At 42.2% G+C, this 16,741-nt stretch overlaps 1 protein-coding gene across 2 annotated transcripts in view; it reads left to right on the top strand.

Annotated features, from left to right (window-relative positions):
* The window catches only part of mdga2a (MAM domain containing glycosylphosphatidylinositol anchor 2a), a 918,070-nt gene that overhangs the window by 762,883 nt on the left and 138,446 nt on the right, over positions 1-16,741 (top strand). For both annotated transcript variants that reach the window (XM_078562337.1, XM_078562336.1), the window contains exon 11: positions 15,213-15,393. In XM_078562337.1, coding sequence (XP_078418463.1) covers positions 15,213-15,393 — 181 coding nt within the window. The remainder of the gene's footprint in view (positions 1-15,212; positions 15,394-16,741) is intronic.

Genomic DNA, 16,741 nt, shown 5'->3' with positions numbered 1-16,741 from the left:
ATTCACAGTGTTAGCTAACATGGGAATCAGGAAAGGAAATTTTGTGATCAGCAGTTTAGTGAAATTAGGGTCACAGGAGCAGGAGCTGCATCTCATGGACAAGATGGACTCCAAGAGGACATGAGGGGAGATCGGGGAGAAACTAGAGAATGATACAAGTTCAGGGATAGGGTGGGGGGGCGCTGGGTAACTGTTGAGTCTTTGAGGAAGTGTGGCTGGATCGGTTACGGGAAGGGAGTAGCAGCAGAGGCAGCTCTGTTCAATCTTAATGACAAAGAAGTTGATGAGTTTTTCGCACTGGTTGGAGGTGATAGTGAAGGAGACAGGGAAGAGTGATTTATGAAGATAGTTTTCGGCACAAAAAAGAAACCGGGAGTTGTTTTTGCATGTCAGGGTGATCCTGGAAAAGTGAGCAGCTTTGACAAATAAGAACAAGATCCAATAGTGCTTTAAGTGGTCCAGCCAGATCTGGTGGTGAATGCTGAAACCAGTTGTCTGCCATATCAGTTTAAGCCTGCATCTCTTGGACTTAAGGGAGCAGAATTGAAAGCTATACCGGGAGAATGGGCATGGTGGGATGAGGGAATCAAAGGTGGAGGTGAGGGTGTGGTTAAGCATATTAGTAATTGCGGTGAATAGAAGACCAAAGGTTTAATAGTTGGGGTTTTGAAAGTTCTAAGTGAATTGGAACAATGAAGAGGGGTGTGGATGGAGAGAGATACAAGGAGGTGATCAGAGGTGACCTTATCTGTGATGGACAGATGGACACGCTGCCAGAGTTGGAGGAGCACAGTGATCTCAGAGGGTTGTAGGGCTGAAGAAGGTTACAGAGAAAGGAAGGTAGAGGACATGAACGACTTTGAAAACAGGGGTGAGAATTTTAAAACCAAGGTGTTTCATTAGCACATAATTTGACCTAAACAAAGCAAACAAGTGGCCACTCACTGTGCTTGAAGAATCAAAGATGACAGATTTGAGAAATTGCTCAAAGTTTCAACAAGGGAACATTTTGCCTTGTTGCTCTTATTCCTATCCTGTGCTTCTTTGAAAATGAAAAGAAATTGGGGATTAGCCAATAACCAAAGGGAATTTGATTGCAGGATTACATTTTTAGTACAATATGCTTCTCCAAGAATATGGACGCCGCCTTCTCCATTTTACAATTTCAGAATGGATAAAAAAAATGATATTTTCATGCCAACAAGTTTAAAAGATAGACAAAAGTAAAGAGCACTTTTAATGCTTTTAACAGTTGAGGCAAATGGAAATATTTTTAGAGCCCAGCCATATAGCACCTTTCGAGTCACTGAGACTTGTTCAATCCGTGATTATCAACTGAAAATATTTTAGGCATCAACTTAAAATTGTAAGGGTACTTAATAACCATGCTGTCACCAAATAGAAGTCAATTAATTCAGGCATGGGGGCATGGATAAGTGAACAGACAAAGTTAAATGAAAACTTAAATAAAAATTGGAAATGCTGGAAAAGCTCAGTAGGTCTGGCAGCATCTGTGGAGAGAGAAACAGAGTTAACATTTCAAGTCCATATGACTGCTTCAGAGCCAGCATTTTTTGTTTTAATATCAGATTTCCAGCATCCGCAGTATTTTGCTTTTATTTAAATGACAGCTTTCCTTTCTATTCAACTGGCAGTTGGAATATAATAGGAATTTGGATAAGGTGAATTTCTGTCAGTCGTATTTTAAACTTCCATGAATACAACTTTTTTGATATTCTGATTGATTTTGATAATACAGGGCACCTTCAACATTTCCATTTTGCTCCATTTGAAATGCATTTATGAAGGCCCTCAGTTAATTTAACATCGTGCTAATGGAAGTTAATCCTATTGTTTAATGTGTACGAATGAAATATATTATACAGCAAAATATGTGCATGAGCATGTTCCTTCATGTTCATTTTTGTCTTAATTATCATATTACTTTTGAGGACTTTCCACTTGTGATTTTCCTTGACATTTTGAAGAGAAGGATCACTCAAGCGTTCGTATCAGAATGATGTGAGAAAAAGTAATCACACAAAAATTATATACTTTTTAACATTGCATAACAGTTTGACTCCTCTGTAAGATGCCAAGCTTAACATTTAATTTGACATTCTTCATCTGCCAATGTGATAAATATAAAATTATAGCACATCAATGATTTTTATGCTACACACCTGTAGTTTGTATAATGTGCGCTCTTACTTCAAACCAGAATTAGATTATAATAGTTAGCTTGTACAGCCTAATGAATTTCCATTTATCTGCTTCTCCCTAATCAGTAATTGTATTAAAATATAAATATCACGGAAGTATTTTACCTGGCAGCATTAGGCATATAATTGGAATTAAAACGAGCTTCAATACCACTGAGAAATTCAAGAGACTTAACATTGGCCTGAATTTCACGCTTGGTGTGCGCGCCAAATCAACGGGCCTGGAAGTGGACGCAAAATGTGCTTCCGCCCGCGATCGGCCCCCAAATGCAATTTCATGCTGGCTGGCTGACTAATGGCCAGCCAGCCTGAAACACACGCTGAGAAAGCCTCAGCGCTGCCAAAGGAGCTGGAAGAGGGCGGGTGTCAACAAAAGTGAGGGTGCAGGTGGGTGCTTCTAGCTAGCTCCCTGAAGGCAGACAGCTGCTGCAGAGCTGCCTCAGGGAACTGCAGACCTATACAAATTAAATGAGAAGAAAACAATTCAGCAAACTGTATCTATGCAGTACATTCAAGCACCTGACAGTAAAACTCAAAAAACATCAGCCTCCTGATATCATTTTTTATTATATTTCACCTGGACATTTCATCCCGCCCTTCGATGAGGTTTCGTTAAAACCAGGCTGCCCGCCTGCCCGTTTGTCCTATGTGACGAGTGTGAAATCGCACAGGCAATGTAAAATCATGGATAATAAGGTTTTTAATGGCCTTAATTGGCCCTTAAAATGTTGGCGGGCGCAGCTCCAACTCCCGTGCGCGCTCGCCGACCTCAATATTGCTCACATGCGCAATGACATTGGGACGCATACTCGATGTCATTTTGTACAATTTCACGTGTGTTTTGGTCTGGTGCGTGCCCGCCTGATCAATATAAGATTCTGGCACTTGGATTACATTGGATATGAGGCACAGAAACTGGGTATAGGACACAGAAACAGGCCATTCAACCCAACAAGTCCATGCTGGTGTTTATGCTCCACATGAGCCTCCTCCCATCTTTCCTCTTCTAAATCTACAATTGTAACGCTCTGTTCCCTTCTATTCCATATGCTTGTCCAGTTTCCCCCTAACTTCATCTATTCTTCAACCGCTTCTGTGGTAGCGAGTTCCACATTCTCACCATTCCTTAGCTAAAGAAGTTTCTTCTGAATTCCCTATTGGATATTTTGGTGACTACCTTATATTGGTGGCTCTAGTTGTACTGTTTCCAACAAGAGGAAACATTCCCTTTGTATCCATTCAACCAAAACCTTTCATAATTTTTAAGACCTCTAGTCACCCCTCAGCCTTCTTCAAGAGAAAAGCGACCCGCTCTGTTTATCCTTTCCTGATCTGTGTAACCACACAATTTTGGCATAATTCTTGTAAACTTTCGCTCCATCCTCTCCAGTGCCACTATTTCTTTTTTATAAGATAGTGACCAGAACTGCACAAAATACTCTTAAGTGTGCTCTAATGTTCAATACAAGTTCCCTACTTTTCAGTTCTATCCCTCTAGAAATATTGCCTAGTGATTGGTTTGCCTTTTTTATGGCCTTGTTACCCTGTGATACAACTTTTAGTGATTCGTGCATTTGTACTCCGAGATCTCTTTGTTCCTCTACCCCGCCTAGACTTGCACCTTGCAAGTAATAAATGACCTCCCTATTCTTTCTACCAAACATTTATTTGTGTTGAACTTCATTTCCCAATTATTTTCCCATTCTGCAAGTATATTAATGTTCTCCTGTAATGTGCTGGAGTTCTCCTCAGTATTGACTATCCCCCACAATGTAGTGTCATCTGCAAATTTAGAATTTTTCCTTGACTCCAAAGTTCAAATTTTCAATGTAAATTGTGAATGACAGTGGTCCCAGCACTCATTGTAGTGGAACACCACTTCCAACCTCCTGCACTCCCTGCTTTCTGTCTTGAAGCCAGCTAGCAATCCATTCTGCCACTCATCCCCTCACGCCACATTCTTGACCTCATTCATGAGTCTATTATGGGGCACCTCACTGAAGGCCTTCTGAAAATCCAGATGAATTACACCTACTTAGATGGAAAAGTAAGGGCTAGATTTGCACTACCAAAATGGGTAACTAGAGTTAGGAATTTTCCTGACTCACCAGTCCCGCCTCCATTTGAAGGACCCCATTAGACCCAATTTTCACTCTGGGGAGGCAGGTGTGGGATAGATTAAGGCCTATTGACCCTGGAAGCAAATCCTAGGCTATCACAGGGTGGGTTGATTAGAAAGCCAACCTTGGGGTTATCTGGGACTTCAACTCAATTGCTTTAGAAGCTGTTAGACTCTCTAGCCCTCACAGCATCTCACCCCCACATCCAACATCATGCCCATCCATTCTAACGCATGCTCCCCATTCACTCCCATGCTCCTTCATACACCCCTGTCCCTCCATTCCAACTCATGCCCCCCATGCCACTTCCATAACCACTCACCCAGTATCCACCGTGGCAGACTTCAGGAGCTGAAAAAAAACTTCAAAATAATCTAATACAGCTCTTACTCAGACACAATTGATAGTGAAAAAAAATGCCAATTCATGAGCCTCATTCAAAGCTGTTAAATATCCTCAAGTGGCAATCTCTTATGAAAAAGAACACCCTTCTATTCGGACCTCATATCAAAGACAGCTAACCCAAAATAGCCTCTTTAAACTGTCGAAATGTGAACTCAGAAACCCTGCTGAGGCAATTCTAACTTTTGAAACTCAGCCAAGCATTGATAATGGCATAATAATAGACCTTGGGAAATGTCAACAAAGACTACTATTGGAACTGCACAAACAGACAGCACTTTTTTTTTCTAACTTACACTAGATGGCCTATCAATAAAAGCAGCCCAGCAGTGGGTTTTTCATATTTAAAGAGTGGAGGATTTAATAAACTTCAGATAATGACATTTAATCAGGCCTTGTGTACCGTTTAAGAACATTTACATTACATTCCATCAATTTGTGACTCCCATGCTGCGGGTTGGGGCGCTTGCAACAGCCAAAATGGGGTCTGTTTGAACTCAGCACTAAGTTCAAGTGGCCCTGTAGAATTTGAGTTTCCCACCTGCGTGAATCACCACTACCAGCAAAAATTGGATCTGTTGGAAATGGAGATTGGACTTCCACATCCGGGTCCTACCCATCAATTTTTAAGGTCCACGTGGCCTTCTCAATTTTATGAAAATCTGGCCCTAAGTTTAGAATTTATTAATTTTTTCCTCAATTTAGATCTATTTAGATTCAGGAGTGATTTCAGTACCCATCACCATGAATAGAGCACTGCAGCTTTAAGGTCTCAACAATGAAGCATAACAAAGATTTATATTTAAATAGCACTTTTCAATATCTTAGGACATTCTAAAATGCTTAACAGTCAACTAAGTTTGATGATGCAAAGAATGACCATGAATGTAAGGCAGTGTTTCATACCTTGAGTTCCACCAGCACTCAGCGAGTAATCTAATTTGTTCTGATAATTTATGGCATCATCCAAACCTCTTGTAATCAGTCATCTATTTTCTATCTTTATTCAGTAAATATGTGCATGCACATAGAAGAAACTGTCGAGGAATAGGTATGTAAAGATAAAAAAAATATGCTCATTAAATATGATTTCAGAAATAAGCAGCGAATATGTCTGAGGTTTGCATGTGTTGAGCTAGGCATCAAAAGTGCTTTTGAAGTTTAGTGCAGATTATATAGAAATGGAAATGCACAAAGTCGAATGATGGTGTTGGAAAAGTCAAAATGATTTCCAATAACCTAAATATTTGAGAAGGTTTGAAATGCAAATGCCACAGGATTCTAAAGGCATTGTTAGGTTTGCACATCATTAACATTTTAAAAAAGACAGGCTTGATATGACATTGGAATTTGTGTGAATAGAAATGCAAGGGCTTATTCTCCACTTCTTTTTGCAGTTAATCCCTGATATCAGCTGAGCCATATGGGGCAGAGAATGTGGAAGACCAATGTGTTTCCAAGGACTGTTAGTGTCAGTGGAGAGAAAATTAAAGGAGCAAATGCGTTCGTTCCCTGCTCACATATCTGCTATTGTTTGAATGTGAAGTGTCTTTTGTAGAGGTGCAGGAAGGTTTCATACCAGCCTCTCCTTTTAAAGTGACTGCCCAGATACTCTTTGTGGAGAAGTACTTTCAAATAGACATCTCATGAAGTCAATTAGAAGCTGCTTGTTGAAAGACATTTCAGTAGCTCAGTTGCTTGTAAATCCCCACCTTTTACCTCTGGGGAGAGGGAAGATTATTGAGGGAAAGGGGTAAAATACATGAAATAACCAGCTTTCTTTCCCTCATGTGAACTTCTTTTATACTTTGAAGTGCGACATCTCAAACATGACAGACACCACCAAATGCAGGATGCCGAATTTCTTGAGGACTTCCGCCAATTCTGGCTCTTCGATACAGCAAGCGCCTTATTGTCAGATTGCAGCTGCATTCCTCGCAAAGTCCTATTCATGCTTCAGCGTGCCAGAGGGCTCACTTCAGGTGCACTGTTCTTCAGAAGCACTTTTTGATGCTTAAAGTGCCATTCTATTCAGTTAACTCTGTTGACTAAAAGTCTCAAACTATCAGGCTGCCATGGCATTTAGGTAGACAAACGTTCCAACGAATGGATGACCCCTGGTTAGGGTCGCCATCTCTGGTGCAACATAGTCCTGGAGGTTTTATCACATGACTTCTTCCCCCCTCCTGTCCCACCACATGCTCTCACCACTAGTTGTTCATATGCCCATCCTCTAAGTGCACTGCCTCCCCACGCTGATTGGAAAAGCAAATGGATTTCACTACCCAGTTGGTTGATTCTTGGACCTCGGCCACACAACCATTTTTCCCATGTCTGCTATCTTTAGAACAACTCAACAAAAGTGCTCAAAGAATTTTTTTTTAAACAACAATCTTTGTTATATTTCTCTGAATGTACTCCCAGTTTGCCCACAATAGTGTCCTTGAGATTATTCGTTAATTCCGGAAGATTTACAGGGAAAACCTGGAGGATTGACTACCTTATCTCTGCGTAACAGTTAACTTGAAGTTATTAAGAGATGAAGTCTCCCTTTTGTTCCTGTATCATTTCAAAGCAGATTGGATTGTACTTCTGTGGCAAGCTTGTTTTACCTCGGGGGAGATGTCTGTAGTCACTTTCAGATTTGTAGCCAAAAAATTAAAAGCTGTGTGTTTTCAAAATTTTGCTTCAGTCTGGAAAGGGAGTTAAGCCAGACAAGGTTACAGGCTGTAAAGCTCAGTTTGGCATATGTATTTAGAGAGAATAATACACGTTAATATGTGTATTAAGCAGGGTAGAGAAATTTATACTTCTTTAGGAAGAAGTAGATATTTTTTTACAATGCTAACGCAAAAGGGTATGCTATTTTATAATGGGTAGGAATGTTATCCAGTTTAACACTAATTTAGATATCTTACGTAAATAAAAATACATGGCCCGGATCTCCTAGCAGCACAATGACTGCCGGATTGCCACAGTGCTTGTAAGTTCCCCTGACCCGATGGTGCTCCATATTTCTTCATGGACCTTCCGAGCCCGGTTTTCCCAGAAATGCGCAGCGCAGCATCCATCAGGGAGCTCCATTGGAACGGAGTAGAGTTGTGGGAAGTCATGCCACACCCCTTTTAACGGCACAAACTGCCGTACAGTAGGTGTAAAAGTCCAGTCTTTGGTGGGCAGGGTGGTAGGGTGGGTGAGGTAAGTGGATAAGGTGAGTCAGGTGGTTGAGTGGGTAGGATAAGGGGCTGATTTTTTTTAAATTCATTCATGGGATGTGGGCGTTGCTGGCTAGGCCAGCGTTTATTGCCCATCCCTAGTTGCCCTTGAGAATATGGTGGTGAGCTCCTGCAGTCCATGATTATTTGGGGCTAAGATGGGGAAAAATTGCTTCACTCAAAGGGTTGTGAATCTTTGGAACTACCTACCCCGGAGTGTTGTGGATGCTCCATTATTGAATATATTTAAGGATGGGATAGACAAATTTTTAGTCTCTCAGGGAATTAAGGGATTTGAGGAGCGGGCGGGAAAATGGAATTAAAGCCCAAGATCAGACATGATGGTGCTGAATGGCGGAGCAGGCTTGATAGGCCATATGGTCTTGTCCTGTTCCTACTCCTTGTCTTGTGTGGCACATCTGCAGGGAGATTGTCAGAGTTCTTTCGCGTTCCACTATATGACCTGTAACCAGCTGCCATTAATAGTGCAGCATTCCTATTGCAGCCAAGTTCACTGTAACACTCAACTTCTTTGCCTCTGGCTTGTGTTAATAGGGTGACAGGAGGAGTGTTTGCTGTTTGCCACTTTCCCTGTAGACCGAGCCTGAAGTTCACAGATTTCAGGATTCCCGAAGGCCCAAAGCACCATTGCCTGCAATCATGTGGCTGAAGTTCCTATCACATGACGTCACTACCACTGCAAATTGGAAGGGTTTCCCCTCCATTAACCTGAAACTGGTTTGTGAGCAGCAGCAATGAATCCTGTAGGTCCATGACCACGATCCTGGTAGCATGTATCATGATGTTTTCATCTTGAGACAAGCTCCATTCCTTCTATTTTTTACTCCAGCACAGAACAAAGAGGTTGGACTAAGAAGGGCAAAGGATTAAAATGACAGGTGAACTGAAGTTCAGAGTCACTCTTGTGGACTGAATGGAGGTGTTCTACAAAGCAATCACCCAGTCTGCATTTGGCCACCTGAATGTAGAGCAGATTGCATCATGAGCAATGAGTACAGTATTCTAAGTTGAAAGAACAAACAGTAAATCGCTATTTCACCTGGAAGGGGTGTTTGGGCCCCTGGCCGGTGACAAGGGAAGAGGTGAAGTAGCAGCTCTTGTGCTTGCATGAGAAGGTGCCATGAGAAAGGTGTTGGAGTGATGGAAGTGTGAAGCAGTGTGTCACAGAGGAAATGTTCCCTTCCAACTGCTGAAAAGGGAGGGGAGATGATGACGTGTTCAGTGGTTGCATCATTCTGGAGTTGGAGGATATTCAATGTAGAGGTTGGTGTGTGGAAGAAGAGGACAAAGTGAAGGGAATTGAGGAATAAGGACAGAAATGCAGGAAGTAGGGCAGTCGGTGTCGATGTACGGGACACAGCACAGACATGGTTGAGGACAGGTCTGGTGGTGTCCTGCAATACAATGCACTTATGAGATTGGTTTGTTGTATATAGTATAACTTTGTTCACGAAAGGGGACAACATGTGAGGCCATCAATGGGGCAGGGAAGGAGGGAATTCAGAATTTTGCTGCTCAGCTTTGGAAGTTACAGTGGGGTTTGTCATACTTCTTGTGCTGGGAGGGAGGTTTTGGGTATTGATTTCTGTTCAGCGGTGGTGGGGGCTGGGAACAGCTTTCTCCTTCCTTGGGAATGGGGAAGAATGTTGTGCTTCTTTCTGCTTGGCTGATGGAGATCAATGGCTGTACTTCTATTCATTGTTGGGTTGAGGGAGAGGTACAAAACGAGATTTCAGTCTGCTGGAGGATGCAGGGTGTTCAGATGGAATTTCAGCTCAGTGTAGGCTGGACACATTGGTTTCTGCTTATTGAGAGCTGGTACCAAGGTTTGATATTTTGTACTTACTCTCATAATCATTCACATTGATTTTTGGGTTTTGGTGCTTGACTGTAATTCATGTTTAAATCAATAACGAGGGGAGGGTGGAGGCCAACTAAGGCAGCTTTTTGATATTATCATGTAAAGCTAGGTGCTGCTCCATCATAATTAGTAACATAACATAGGGTAGAATTTTCCACTCAGCATGCAGGCACGGGCCTGAAGGTGAAATAGCACACAATGACGATGGGCAAGTGTCCCGACGTCATCGGGCATCGTGCCACATTTCAGTTGGCGAGCGCGCGCGAGAGTCAGCAGTGCGTACATCGACAATTAGGAGGCCTGTTAAGGCCTTTAATGTAGCAGTTGACAGCAATTTTTTGCTGCCCATCCAACATTACAGTTGGCAGGTGGGCAAATTCTCCAGGCGGACTTAGCTTTTTGATGAAACCTCATCCAAGGGCGGGATGAGGTTTCCGCTATTAATTTAAAAAAAATGTTTGGACTGATTTTTCATCATCTATATTTTCATGTGAGTGAATCTGATGTGTGAACATTTTTTCTGCCGTTTCAAATCTTTATTGATTGGTTTTAAATTCCTCAGCTCTCCACCTTCAGGGAGCTTTCATTGCGCACTCCCCTGTGCCTGCCCAGACTTCAGCGCTCACTCTCCTCCTGCCTCCACCCCAGCAGCGCTGAGCCTTTCAGCACTTGTTTCACGATGGCTGGGCGTTAATTAGCCAGCCAGCGTGAAATTGCGGTCGGGAGCCCATCGCGATCGGTGGTTCGTTCCTCGGTTGCTCCCGGGCCTGCCGACCTGAAAATTCTACCCACAGGGGAGGATTTTTCCTTCATTGAGCGGGCTCGGCGGGGGCTGGTGGGGGTGGTCGGGAAGCTGCCCGCGATGGGGGCCGGAACACGATTTCACGCTGACAGGCCAGTTAAGGCCGGCCCAGCATGAAATGTGAGTGGATTGGCTCAGCGCTGCCTGTGTGGGGACGGGGGCGGGGGACGGTGGGAGGGGGGGCAAGCAAGCACGAACATTGCACATGCGCACGTGTACATGCCTGAAAATTTCCCTGAGACACAGGAGCTGCCTCAGGGAGATGAACAGTTTAAAACATTAAAAATAAAGATTTCTAAAATGTCATAGAACATGTCTCCTCGTGTGCCTCTGTCACAAGAGCAGGGACATGCTGTTAACTAAATTTAAAATTTTTAATTTGCTGTTGGAAATCTCATTCCGCCCATGGATGAGGTTTCCCAAAAAATGCAAAGGCCGCTTGGCCTTTTCGCCTGTCCGCCAACCGTAAGGTTGGACGGGCAGTGTAAAATTTAATCGATTTACCCTCTTAATGGCTTTAATAGGCCTTTTAATTGTTGGCGGGCAGACTGCCAACCAAAATATCGCACGAGTGCGCGATGATGTCGGGGCGCTCGCCCAACGCCATCGCACGTCATTTTACGCTCGGTCGGGTTGGGCACGCGCCCACCCGATGAGTGGAAAATTCTCCCCATAATGTTTACAGTGCCACAAACAGTCATAGTATGTTTGCAATCCTGCGACAGATCACTATTGATAGCAATATACATCTCATGACAAAGTTAAAAAGCAAATGCAACCTTAATGGTTTTTATTTCATTGATCGCATTTATCTTAATAATAAAGATGAACTGAACTCTAACCTTTTATGCAGATTCAGGATGTCAAATCATTCAAATTAATTAACAAGGTGGGATTATTTGGATCCACAATCAACTGTAGAATAAAATCCCCGAGCAGTTTAATTTTCCTTACGCATGACGTTTTACCAGATTCACAAGCTGGTATGTCTCTTAACAGGGAAGCACATAGCCATGAAATTATAATATTTGAAGAAACCATAAATAGTTATTGAATGCCCAGCTGAGAGTTGCTTTACTGACTGCGGGGGAGTTTTAAATCTAAAGTGCATTTACAGCAACTTTGCTGTATTATGCAAGATCTATTTTCTCACTTAGTTTAACCAATCGTTTCATTTGTCCCAGGTGAAGGCCTGAGGTTTCTTTGAATTCAGATAAGCAGATTACTTTTACTGTCAGGAAGGCGAAGTTGGTACATTCCCTCAATCCTACTTCTGAGTTAGCAAATATTTAAAATCCGACGGTCATGTTTCATTTGTACATGAACTTTGTGACACTTTTTTCAGATGGCTACAAAGTGTGCACTCTGCAAAACAGTCCTGGTGCCATTGCTCATGGCTATGCTCTGGCAGCATCATAAATACAAATGCAAATGCAGCTTGTATTAGTTGTTATGCTTTCATTGTTTGTGCACTGAACTCTGTAACTTCTTTCTCATAGATAGCTGTGACAAGCGAATTAAACCCATGACCCTTGTTTCTAACAGTGAGGCAATGTATGTTTGAAGACTGGAATTCCAGCTTTACCATTCCAAATGACTTTGGCACTTACATTCTTGATCGAAACACTGTAAATCTGAAATTACCTCTAGCAAATATAGTTTGGGAATTGGTCAGGAAGCTAACTACACTGCAATATTGTATCCTTAGTAAGGATTTGGTCTTGGTGCAATGTACTATTGCTATACAAATTGCAACCATTTTAAATATGTTTATATAACTGGAAGACTTATCTTCTGGGGCACTGATGTCATGAAACTAACTTATTTTTTCATAATATTATTGTGGTTTATTGTAAAGTAGGCTTATGAGTGTGAGCACGGTTCTGTCTATGTGATTTAATTGAATTGGACTCAGAAAGACTGCAAGGTTGAAATTATCAAAGGAAGCTAGGCGTAAAAGGCATTTGAAATTCTAATGAGTAAACATGGATGAGAGCAGCATGCAGGGTGTGAAGGAAATTTGTATTTTTAGGTAAGCGAAGGGGTTGTTTATATTTCAAAGGGATGATAGGATGTGTACAACTAACAAGACAAGCAAGGCCAAGCAGTGTGTTTATTTTTCCCAAAGGTACTGACCATATTGGCAACATGAAAGATTTTTATATTATGGGAGAGGTAAATTTCCAAAGACGTATAGAACAATGGAATTTGCAGATTAAAGAGAGAGAAACATGTATAAAGAAGGATGGATGGCTATGTTGGGGGGGCCATGTATGATCTAAAAGGGTCATGTAAAACAGCCTTGAGGAAAATGCCTCCAGCCACTTTTGCAGAAGTCTGCTGTGCCCAGTAATCAAAGTTGGAGAAACACCTTTGGAATTCCACTGCCGAGTGGCTGCTGTGGTAAACTTACTGGATTGCCTATCTAAATTTAAAAACTATTTTGGACTGTTGCCTTAAAGAGGGTGTGTAGTTGAGAGTCAGGTTAATTAGGAATTTTGGGATTTGTTATAGAATTAATTAGCTGTAATCTTATGCATGTGCTTGAAATCTTTTCTTTTGTTAATAAATGTTTAATTTAATTTTTAAAATCTCTAAAGTTGTTAGTGGACTCATTACTTCTGAATGCAGTGCATACATTTTCTCATAATAAATGCAAATTGCAAAACCGTTGTGATAGCATGGCCAAGATTCCCTTGTGGATTTGGCCTGCCTGGCATACATCATCTGCCACGTCATAAGACTGACCATAATATTGTTATTTTTAAAATTCATCCTCGGGATGTGAGTGTAACAGGTAGGAGCAGCATTTGTTGTCCACCCCTAGTTGCAATTGAGAAGGTGGTGGTGAACTGCCTTCTTGAACTCCTGCAGTCCCTGTGGTGAAGATGCTCCCATAATGTTGTTTGAGTTTGAGGATTTTGACTCAGAAGTGATGAAGTAACTTATATTCAAGTCAGAATAGTTGTGACTTGGAGGTGATTGTGTTCTGCTCGTCTAGATGGTAGAGGTTTGAAAGTGCTCTCGCAGAGCCTTGGCGAACTGCTGCAGTGCATCTTGTAGGTGCTGCACACACTGTCTACTGATGGTGAAGGGAGTGAATGTTGAAGGTGGTTGATTGGGTGCCAGTCAAGCAGGCTGCTTTGTGCTGGATGTGTCGAGCTTCTTCACAGTGGTTGGAACTGCACTGATCCAGGCAAAGGGAGAGTATTCCATCACATTCCTGATTGTTAATCTTCTCTCTGTGTGATTCAATGTATTTCAAGTGTGTAAAGCCATGCAATTCAGCGCTTGCCAAGAGTCCTTCATCTCCACTTCTGACTTTCCTCCTTTCCTTCTCTGCTAATGCAGTTTGAACCATGCAGGTTCCGTCTCAGTGTCCAACTTGGCCCAGAGCTGACCCTGCACTCCATATCCCATTAGTCAAAAAGACAACGTACTTTCAGTTCTGCAACCTTCCCTGACCCCACCCCATGTCCGCCCCTTATGTTGTTGAAATCTATTGTGTTACCTTGAGACTCAACTTTCTGAATGGCTTTCCTGAGTTTCTTCCTATATAAATACCAGTTCATCCAAAATGCTGCTGCTTGCATCCTCCCTTGCCTTGTTGATTACCACCAGCTTCCTGTCTCCTAGCACATGATAACAACAATTTGCATTTATATGGCACCTTTAACATAATGACCATCCCAAGGTGCTTCACAGGCAAGGTAAAGCAACATTTGACACTAATTCACATATGGAGATATCAGGGGAAATGACAAAAAGCATGGTTAAAAAGGTAGGTTTTAAGCAGTGTTTTAAAGGAGGAAGTAGAGAAGCAGAGCAATTCGGGGAGGGAATTCCAGAGTTTGGGACCCAGACTACTAAAGGCATGGCCATCAGTGGTGGGATGATTAAAACTGGGGATTCTCAAGAGGCCAGAATTGGAGGAGTGCAGAGGGTTCCCTTGGAGGGATTTGAAAACAACAATGAGAATTTTAAATTGGATGTGTTGCGTAACCGGGAACAGTGAGCACAGGAGTAATAGGTGAACAAGATTTAGTGCGAATTAGGACAGAGGCAGAGTTTTGAATGACCTCAAGTTACAGCTGCTGGAATGTGGGATTCCGATCATGGAATATGTTAGAATAGTCAGGTCTAGAAGTAACTACCTCCACAACTGTCTTCAGCCCTACATCTCAGCCTCTATGGTCTTTTGAATGTGGGTTCTTGTGACTCCACCTCTCCAGACTGGGTCTCTCACAGCACCTCTCAGGTGATTGGCATATGTTCCACTGGCTTTCAACCCAAGAGTTAAAAATCATCCTATTTAAACCATTAATATTGCAACACAGGTCAATAGCACAGGTAGAAATCTGGCTCAGCTTCAGGTTCTTTCTTAGTTCTGAATTATTGTGGAAGGTAGGATTCTAACATTTATTAAGTAGTCAAACTCAAATCAATGCAGTCTCTTCTTGCCAATTCTCAGAATATTTACTTTCTGAATGCAACGGTAATTATAATTAAAAAAAAACTGTTGAAGTGATTACCGGCACTGACCAATCTCATTATTCACTTCATTTTCAGACTGGCCAACAGCGTTGGTGGGAACAAGAAATTTCAATGAATACTATGATCCAAGCAGGAGAGTTAATCACACATAACCTGACTGAACTTTTGAAGCCTGAGGCCTACGAAGTTCGTCTGACACCTATTACACGATTTGGAGAAGGTGATTCCACCATTCGAGTCATTAAGTACACTGATGGTAAGAATTATACTAAGAGACATTTCAACCTTGGAAAACTACTATAAAGAGCAGTGGGAAATTGAATTGCTTGAGATAAATGCAGCAATTTCTCAGATTGTTTAACATTTAAAAAAAAAATAATTTATGAACTTATTCTTTCATTATGCATATTATCTGTTACACACTTTTATAAAACAGACCATAAATCCTGGATGCAGCCTTCTCATACCTTGATTCTTATGGGTTGTGAAGCTCTTTGATTCACTATAGTTCTTCAGTAGAATAGGATCCTGATCCAGTTTAATTGATAATACTGCACCTCAGTTTGTTCAGTCCTTTGAACCTTGACTAATTTTGAGACACACATTGGTGTATGACACTTGACAGTCTTGTCAAAAAGACACCTGGCTATTAATTTGTAAGCACACCAATGGACTATAGCACAAAATGAAGTGGAAAGCATACCACACTGAAACATCATGTATTTTAAAAGTGAATTAAGGAGCTGTAATCTTCTTTGTGTATTCTCCCAGTGGCACGTCCGTGCTGAACATATTGAAATTTAGTCTAGGATTTTGCCAGTTCTTTGGAGACGGGATGAAAGGTGATAGGGACAGGAAAATGATGACAAATGGCGTTGGGATAGAAGCCTGATGTGTTCATGCCGCTGGGGGCTATTCCCAGAGTTGGCCAGGCTGGCAGGAGGAGGCTGCATTTGAAGGTGGCAGAAAGTCATTAAGCCTGTTAACAGGCAATTAATTACGTTTCACCAACATTTTTCCATTTTGTGAGGGATGCACGAGAACAACAGAATTTCACCCTGCCAGCTACAAGGAGGCGGAGGCTCAGTGCAAGGTCAGTCTCTGCTGCGGTTGGCAGCCATGTGAGAGGCAGCTTGGCTTGGTATGGAGGGTGAAACTGAGTATACAGCAGCAGTACCAACCTGGAGGCTGTGCAACCTGGCTGGCACAGTGAAGGTACTCTGATTGAGTACCCCCTCTGACTCAGCACTTGTATGCACAAAGTAAGGGGTTGGGAGGCCCTGGGAACTGAGCAGAATTTTGCAATGCACCTTATTTAGTAAACCTTGAGACCTCCAGTGAGAAGGAGCATCAAGGAGGGAGAGAGCTGCAACCTCTGGAAGCAGGGCTGCAGCACCCAGAGGGGGACCAAGATCATAAGGCATGGATATGGTGTGCAAAAAGTGGCAGACAACCAGCCTCTTTTGCACAGAAGATGTTATCCACCAGGGAGGGTTTATCACCTGCTTCGTAAAAATGTTGGAGCAGCAATGTCGCCAAAGACTGTGCCTCTCCAGGAAGGTTGTCACTGAGCTGTGCACCATGATGGAGGAGGATCAGAACCC

This window comes from Cetorhinus maximus, chromosome 18, assembly GCF_964194155.1.
Source record: "Cetorhinus maximus chromosome 18, sCetMax3.hap1.1, whole genome shotgun sequence".
Lineage (NCBI taxonomy): Eukaryota > Metazoa > Chordata > Chondrichthyes > Lamniformes > Cetorhinidae > Cetorhinus > Cetorhinus maximus.
Note: the sequence above shows the minus strand (reverse complement) of the source record. Positions and strands in the feature narration are given on the sequence as shown.